Below are 9,173 nucleotides of genomic sequence, written 5' to 3'. Positions count from 1 at the left end.
TCGGATACCTCGCCCCCAGGGGTGTGGAGGACGATTTGGGCTTTAAAAGTGTCATACCGTATTAGAAGTTTCTTATGGCTTGGGGTTAAAAATAGATTGCTTACCAATTCGGATAGGAAAAGGAGGCATCTGGTTGAGTCTGGAGCTTGTGGCAGATGCAGAGATTTTGAAGAAACCTTGTGCCATGCTCTCAGGGATTGTGAGAGAAGTAAAGAGGTTTGGAGGAGAATTCTCCCAAGGGATTTGCTTTCTTCCTTTTTAGCCCACTCAAAGGATGATTGGTTTGTGGATGGGATTAAGGGGATTCTTCTGCCTGATTTGCATCAAAGTGTTCTTTTATTTGTGGTGGTTTGCCATCAGATTTGGAGATGGAGGAATGAGGAGATTTTCGGAGGAAATATGGTATGTCAACCAAATATCTTAGATTTCTTTGCTAGAAAGATTAGCACCTTGGTGGAGAGCTTTGTTGAGGACCCCCTGGCTAGGTCTACTCAGAGGAAGGAGGTCCATCTTTTAGGCTGGTGTAGGCCAAGCGAAGGTGTGGTGAAGCTTAACACTGACGGTTCTTGTCTAAGGGACGGGAGAATTGCAGCAGGAGGAGTTATTAGAGATGATGGTGGCAAGTGGGTTTCTGGTTTCTCTCAGAATTTGGGTGTTGGGTCGTCCTTTTCTGCAGAGCTTTGGGGGATCCTGTCTGGCCTGAGGTTAGCAAAGAGTCTGGGGGTGAAAAAGCTTCTTGTGGAATCTGATAACCTGGAAGCGATCAAGTTGATCTCTGAGAGCAATGCTTCTTGCTTTAATAGCCTTAACTTAATTAAAGGCATTAGAAGGATTAGTTCCTCCTTTGATTCTATTAGTTTTGCTCATATTTATAGAGAGCAAAATTGTGTTGCAGACCTTCTTGCGATGGAAGGGCATTCTAGAATGTTGGGTCTCTCTTTCTTTCCTTCTCCTCCGACCTTCATCTCTGCTTTGATCTTGGAGGATGTGGTGGAGGTCAGTTTTCCTAGGCTGATCCCGGGTTGAGTGGCTTTTTGTTGGTTTTTCTTTTCATTTCCTACCAAAAAAATTAATTTTTAAAATAATAATAATAATAAATTTAAAAATTAATGGAAATTTAATTTGCATTAAATATTACACATTTCATTTTTTAGGATTATTATTTTATTATTGGATCCTATAATTAGTAATGATTGTTAAAAAGATCATAAAATTATATTTAACCTTCGTTAACTATATAAACCTATATAAATTGATTGTAGTGGGTTTCTTGTACTTTAGGTGTTTTTCGTTCTGCTTTGTCAGTCTTTTTCATCTCTCTTTTCTTTTCTTTACGTTTTTAAGCACTTGATTGAAGAGCAATTCCATCTCTGATCAGATCTGACGGAATCCTAAAAGGTTGTAAATGATAAGAATAAAAGAGGAGAAGACAATTGCTTCAACCTTATCAATAATAGGCGTGCTTCAAATTTTTTTGATAGACTCTTCGACACATCACTTCTCGCCTCCACAATCTTTGACTGGAATGTAATTCTGATGTTACATGTTTTGTCAATTATTTCAATTTTGGATTTGTGCCACAAGGCTGACAATGGTTTTTTGTGATATTCTTCGGGTTAGTTTTCCTAAGTTCATAAATTGCAGGAAACCACTTATCGGCTCAAGGATTTAGATATGATAAGATTAATTTTTCATCGAACTCTAAATTTTTTGTTCATTTTTTTATTGCAATATTTTATGTTGAATCTTTTTATTGAAATCTTATACGGTGTTTATATAACCTTGTTAGCTTCATTTCAATACTACTAAGTATCATTTTTTAGACGGTCAACTAACTAAATTTTCCTCTCTCTTATTCAAGCATTTGTTAGCTTTGGTTTGATACTATCAGGTAATTTTTTTAGATGGTCAGCAAACCAGTTTTTTCTTTTTCCTGTTCGAGTATAGTGTTTGTATATCTTTGTTAGCTTCGTTTTGATACTACCAAATATCTTTTTTCAGACGGTCAGCGAACCCGATTTTCCTTTCTCTTGTTCGAGTATCAAATTTTTTCCTTTTTTTTTTTTTTTTTTTTTGAGTATCTGACTCTCATCATGAGAGTCATTTGTAGGTACTCCCCCTCCTTTAATTAATGGTAAATTATTAGTTCTTTCTAGAGGTGTGTATTGGTATAAAACCGAACCGAAAAAACCGAAAAAACCGAATACCGAAATGATCAAAATAATTCACATCGATACCGAACCGAATAATAGGTAAAACCGAACCGAAATATATGGTTCGGTTCGATTTAAACCGAACAAACCGAATTAAATTAAAAATGGCAAATAACAAATAAAAATCACTATATTTTCTCAATAAATTTACCTCAACAACAACAAAAATTGAAATGTTTCCAAAATATATCTATATTGGGTTGTTATCTCAACAATCATAAAAAAAAAAAAAAAAATAAATAAAATATATGTACGTATATATATACAAAAATGTAAAATATGTGTAATTCGATGCGGTTCGTTTTTTTTTTATATTTTCTGTCAAACCGAACCGAATCGAATACCGAAATACATTTAAAATTAAAACCGATGCCAAACCGAATTGTTAAAAAAACTGAATCGAAAACCTAATTCACTCGGTTCGGTATGCGGTTTAAACCTAATTCACTCGGTTCGGTATGCGGTTTAAACCGACGCACCCCGTCTGTCTAATCTTTTGATCGGTCTGTCTCATTTGAAACATTATTTTAATTGCTACTACTTGCTACTGTTTCATATGTATAACTATTCAGGTTCTGGTCCACCCTAGCTACAGTCCTATAAGTTAGGATTTTGCATTACTTGTGAGTCTGCAAGAAGTTAGGACCCATAAAGACAATCCAAAGCCTTAGCCCAACAAAAAGTTGCTAGAATTAGAAAGACAGGCCCATAAAAGCTCGAACTAGGAATGGATAGGGGCCGCGCGAACGCAGGCCCCCACTTGCACAAATTATGATGTAGGCTCTCCCTCTTGGGGAGACCTTAGACCAGCACCCCTCCAAAGTGCAATGGAGGTCACAGTTCTAGGCCATGGGCCTCATTGATCACCCAGTAGCCCCATCCAGGTAAGTATGTTCAAAGGCGCAACTATGCTTCTATTTTATACTCACTTTCCTGGACTCTTTCTCTTCTTGTAACCGATGTGGGACGGGACAACTTCAGCTTCTCTTTAAAAGGTGATATTATCTCGACTTAAGCCTCTTTTGCGAGTTCCCATTACTTAATTGACTTACCGCCCGTTTGTTTTACCTACTGTTTGTTGTTGTTATTTACTGTTACGGTGCTGATTTTCCAAAAAGTAGATTCTCTGCTTTTGTAAAATGCTGCTTTTCGGGTGTAAAATGCAAACAGGAGATCACTAACCAAACACCTAATGCTGCCTTTCAGATATAAAAGGCAAATAAAATGTCACTAACCAAACACCTAAAACTCTCACTTTGAAGTGAAAATGCAAAAAGCAATATGAAAAGTAGCAACCAAACACCCCCTTAATATAAGTCCACATACTTTATCAAAAATTAAAGATTAGATCAATATACGAAATGAAATAAATTTAATACTAACATTTCCAAGCAAACTCAATTTTACCATTACATTATCAAAAATTTAAAATGTTAATTTCACTGTTATTTAATTGCAAATTAGACCTTTCAAACATCAATTATGTCACAGTTACACGAAATCTGTTAAAACGCTAATTAAATTTGCCATATATAAATTAATCATAGAAAAAATTATCAAAGTGTTTAAAATGTATATTGTGTTACTAATATAGTTACAAATAACCAATAAAAATATATAAAATTGCTTCAGTTTATTGTTAAATAATTGATCTTATTTGAAATTTTTAGAATTAAATTTGTACTATTTCATACGTTAAGGTCAAATATACACCTCTCAAAAATATTAGAATCAAAACTTACCCTTATCCATCTGCTCAATTGCTTCTCGACCCATGAAACACCAACACGGTACAAATAGAGTACAGTACAGATACTAGTACATAAAACTCGCTTGTTTTATTATAATTGACATTTTAAAGAACAAATTGCGTTTCAAATTATTTTAAGTTTTAGATTTCTCTAAGTGTTTTTTAAAACTTTGTACTAGTAGTAGTCATAAAAGAAAAGAAATTTATTGAGAATTTTTAAGTATTCTTACAAGACAATTTTTACTTTGCAGACTAATTGCTTAATAATACTTAGGCAAAAATCATCTTGAACCCTTCATCTTTTATATTTTGCTACATTAAGCACTTAATACACATTAGATCCCTAATTATTTATTTTTAGTGATATTTTTGTTTTTTACAAAGTAAACATTACTTTGTTTTTTCTATCATTGGATGGTGATGAACTTTGACAAAGTAAACTTATCCAATGGTAGAAAAAACAAAATAAAGCTTACTTTGTAAAAAACAAAGTAAGCATAGAAGGCACGTTAAACCCCTCACTCACATTTCAGTCAATTATGATTTACAAAGCAACATCTCTGCACTCTTACTATGGTTTATTGGAATATATTCAATTTAAGAAATTTTATGGGTAAAAAGTTTCTATGGTCACGAAATACGAGGTTTGTACACCAGTAGTCACTAAAAATTAATGGTTTTTTACTCAATAAAATGACTAAAGTAGTATATTTGTATCAAAAAACTCACTATAATCATATCCGACCATCTAGACCACCGAAAAACTAATGTACCTACCATGTCATTCACACCTCACAATATATCTGACACGTGACAATTAAAAAAAATTTAAAAATTGTTAATTATTTGGGGGTAAATGAAAACTTGAAAACTTCATTATTTGGGGAAATTCGTCCGCGCAAAAATTCGGGTTCGAAATGGTGTGCCTTTTCTCCAACCTTCAGGGGTATCTCTGAATTCTCTTGTTCAATGTTATCTTCAGACCTAAGAATCCTTTCCACAACACCTTCATCATAAAGAACATGAATACTTGTAAGCTACTAAATGTCCAGAAGAAAAAGAAGGATGTATAATAAAATAACACTATGCACGCTACAACTTTGTATATTAATGACATCTGTGGATAAGAAAAACATAGTTCAATCAGAGTTTTCTACTCTTTTTAATAGTGAAAAAACTACAATATTTATAGCATGAAAAACTGGGGTAAATTATAATCATGTCCCTTGAACTATAGGGCTGCTAACATTATAACCACTAAACGTCATTTCTTAGACATAAAAATTATTGATCCTTACGTTTTGTAACATTAAAGTCCAAATCAACCTTAAAAAACAAAGTTCTGTTAACTTAAAAATATAAACAAAATGGTTAGGGTAAAACAGGTACTTGACCATATTTTTTGGTGACATTGATATATACAACAGAAAGATGTAGTCAAACTTGTCCAGATCATTATTTTGTTAATTTTTTTTAATTGAGTTAGACTTCATCGTTAGGGAATGTCAAGTTCAAGGATTTTTGTGCCAAGAAATGAAGTCTAAGGACCATAATTTTAGTAGCACTATAATTCCAGGGCCATGAATGTATTTTACCAAAAAAAACTGAGAGAAAGGTACATAAGGTGTGCACATGCAAGTGATTGTACCCACAACATTTCAGAGTTCAGACAAAGTAAACTAAAATGTCAACTTGTCTTCTATTACAAGCTCTGAAGAAAAAAGGGTCCAAAAACGTATCAGTACAGAAATTGGAATTGGCAAGCATATGGAGATGCAACAGATTTTGGAGTTGATGTAAAGATGTCATTATATGTTTTAGAACAAAACCACAGCAAGAAATTTTTCAGAAAATAATCTACAAAATGAAGTCAGAAAGTAACAGAAACTGGAAGTATGAAAATTACCTTTTGTATCTCTTCTTTGAACCACATGGGCAGAGTGCATTTCTACTTAGCTGCCCACTCTTTGCCAAATTAGACCTAGCCATATCTAATGGTGTTGATCCCATCAGCTTTTGTACCTAAAAACATAAATCACAATCCATGATACATGTTTCCACTATTCAATTCCTAAAGCAAAATTAAGATAAGAAATGAACACAAATTATACTTTTTACAGACTAAAAAAACTCCAGACAATCAAGTCATGAGACAATTCACCACTTCATACATAAAAGAAAACTTAGCCAAGAGTGACTTAATTATTAAGCTTAAAAATTGGAATCACCTATCAACCAGTCCACCATATACCCAACTACCTATGCCAACATGAGAAGTAGCCAAGTTATGGAAGTATAGAATGTTCAAGCTTCAATATGACAATCTCAGCTTCAAACAGGTGAAATCTAGATACACATCTATCCTTGAAAGACGCTAATCAATATCCACAGGTTCAAGCTTATGGGAGAATTTTGGTATACCAGTTTGTGCTTTTGTATGCAAACCCCCAACAATGAAAACCTAATTTTATAGCCAACTCTCCTTGAATCACAAATAAGCTTCCATGTACTTTTTTTTGGGAGCTTGTTCAGAGAATTAGAAACTTGATGCCAAAGAGACTCTGAAAAACATGATGGGCTAATTTTTTGGAAGTGGGTTCAGACAATGAGAAACCTGGCCTTACATTATGCTCGATAAAAATATATGCAAGGGGTAATCATGAACTTCATATAAATTATATCAGTGTAGACTGAAAAATTTCTTTATAATATTCTGCAGTTGTTAGAAATCAAAATGCTCAACCATGAAAATGGACAGCTTTGGGCAATAATCATCACTATGGATTCAATATAAAACCAAACTAAACACAATTTGCACCCGACAACACTAGGCAACAACACTACAGTTTGAGAAACTTAAACCCCACAATAGACCAGCAGTAATGAATCACTTACCACATTCAGTCATGAAGATATTTCAAAATATATAAAACAGCCAACAAGTACCAAGATTAATACCTCAGCGATGCTTGTTGGTGCAGGTTTTCCTTCTTCCTTTAACTTCTGTACCTTCATTTGCGCTTCTTTGGCCCAATTAAACTGAGCAAGCGCTGTCTCAACATCAGCAATTGTGCAGTTACAGTGCTTTGCTGCTTCTTGCTTGTGACTGGTTTTGAGGTTCTACAATCAACACATCTAAAATCATAATCAGGAAAATTACCCAAAAAAGAAATTTATATATCAAGAAAAGGTTAAAGGAATCGGTTACTTCATATAGCTAAATAAAAGGCAGCTGAAAAGGGCCAAACTAACCTCTCCAGTGGAATCAAGATCACTTAGGTATCTAATTACTCTCTCCATTTTTTCAAAGGCATCAGCAAATGTGGCTTCACTGCTTCTTCCCACTATGAACTGCTTGAAGGATCCAACCCGCCTTGCATTCTTCAACTCATCAGCAAAACCTTGAAATGAAATTGCAACAAATATCAATAACATAAATAAGCAACGTCTTCCAATCGACAAACAATAAATTTGGTGATGCGAGACTCACGAATGAGCGTAAAGGATTCCGCAGTGTCTTGTGACGCCTCCTTTTTGCCGGTGAAGACGCCTTTGACTTTGTCCATCCATGAGCCCAAGGAGGTGGTGGAGGAGATCAACCGGTGCTGTGATGGGGCTATCTGAGTGTTACGGTGAAAGTAGCTGGAGGAGTAGAAGAAGATGGATTTGGGGTTTTGCTTTGAGATGCTGGTTAGAAATCTTTGAGAATGCATTTGCTGTTTTTTTTGAGAAATCAAAAGGTTTGGGTGATTTCTTGAGGTTAGGGTTTAATTAGGGGTTTTCAAGTGACTTTGGCCAACGGAAAATGGTACCTTGTTCATTTACATTCATGACGGTAAACGACGCCGAACGCTTCACATCTCTCACAAGGTAAAACATTTTTACTAAGGCGAAATTTGAATACATAAATAAATAACACGATGTTTTATCAATTTAAGAAGTGGAGAAATTTGATACTACTTTTGTTTGCAAACTAAAGCATTTATATAAAGCTAGCAAATCATGTTCAATATCAAGAAAATGGACCACCCTGAGTACCACGATGGTGTATTTGGCACGGGAGGTGCAACCGGATCTTCCAAAACGAGGATAGGAGGCTTACGGAAAAAATTGCCTTAATTAAAACCAATCATATCTTGGAAATGGAAGCCTTTCATAAAGATAACAGGAATCCTACTCAAAGGATGGACAAAATCGAGATCAGAGTTAACTGGTTCCCTCCTGAGACCAACTGAGCTCAACATTGACGGGTGCAGCAAAGGCAACCCAGGTCCGGCTGGAGCTGGTGGTGTCATTAGAGATTTGTATGGTACATGGAAAGCGGGATTCACGTTCAACATTGGAAACTGCTTGGCCATCCAGTCTGAGATGTGGGCTATCCTTAAAGGTCTCGAGTTAGCATGGGACATGAGGATTAAACATTTGATTGTTGAGAATGACTCTGTGACTGCCATTACTGGATGAAGAATAGGGATACTAATAATGGTTTGTGCTCTAATCTTTTTGGGGCTTGCATCGACCTCATCAACAAAGAGTGGGAAGTCCAGTTTGCCCACGTCTATAGAGAAGCGAACATGACTGCCGACAAGCTTGCTAATAAGGCCCTCTCGGAGCCCAGATGCCTTCACTTGCTTCCTAACTGTCCTTCTTGGGCGAGCCTCGAATTTTGGCGGGATGCCATGGATATATCGTGGCCTAGAGTTGTCAACCGTATCTAGTTTTTTTTTTCAATTGTCGTTGTTCTGTTTTGTGGCTTCTTAGCCTTCCCTTGTATTAAAAAAAATATAAAGCTAGCAAAAATAAAGAATTTGGAGAAAAAAAAAACTAAAACATTTATATAAAGCTAGCAAAAACAAAGAATTTGGAGTTCTTATGTAAGAGTTCAGGTTATCCATGTCTAGGATGGGTCGGAATTATTGTACTAATAAGGCTCAAATTTAATTTTAACGTTTTCGATGAAGTGCAAATTTAGTTTTACCGTAAAAAAATGGTTCAAATTTAATCTTAACATTTCTAAGCAAGATCAATTTTAGCTATATGTTATCAAAAATTTGAAAATACTAGTTTGACTATTTTTTAACTATTAAAGCAGATCTTCCAAACATCAATTATGTCTAAAATATTTAATATGTTTAAAAGTTAATCTGTTAAGATGCTAACAACTAAGTCCGCCATATATAAGTTATGGTCAAGTTGGTTCAGGAAGGCAC

The 9,173-nt window shown here is 34.9% G+C and overlaps 1 protein-coding gene and 1 non-coding gene across 2 annotated transcripts; both read right to left on the bottom strand.

The window, feature by feature from the left end:
• Nucleotides 1–2,944: 2,944 nt before the first annotated feature.
• Nucleotides 2,945–3,105, bottom strand: LOC136207687 (U1 spliceosomal RNA). Its single transcript, XR_010676816.1, has one exon. It is a non-coding gene; the product is annotated as a U1 spliceosomal RNA (small nuclear RNA).
• Nucleotides 3,106–4,627: 1,522 nt separating this feature from the next.
• LOC136206255 (uncharacterized) lies at nt 4,628–7,859 on the bottom strand. Its single transcript, XM_065997236.1, has 5 exons — nt 7,454–7,859; nt 7,216–7,364; nt 6,922–7,083; nt 5,870–5,985; nt 4,628–4,969 (listed from the first exon to the last, which is right to left on the bottom strand). The coding sequence occupies exons 1-5, from the start codon at nt 7,674–7,676 to the stop codon at nt 4,948–4,950; spliced, it is 672 nt and encodes a 223-aa protein (XP_065853308.1). The 5' UTR covers nt 7,677–7,859; the 3' UTR covers nt 4,628–4,947.
• Nucleotides 7,860–9,173: the final 1,314 nt, after the last annotated feature.

Source organism: Euphorbia lathyris, chromosome 9, assembly GCF_963576675.1.
Source record: "Euphorbia lathyris chromosome 9, ddEupLath1.1, whole genome shotgun sequence".
Classification (NCBI taxonomy): Eukaryota; Viridiplantae; Streptophyta; class Magnoliopsida; order Malpighiales; family Euphorbiaceae; genus Euphorbia; species Euphorbia lathyris.
This window is presented reverse-complemented; position numbering and strand designations above follow the sequence as displayed.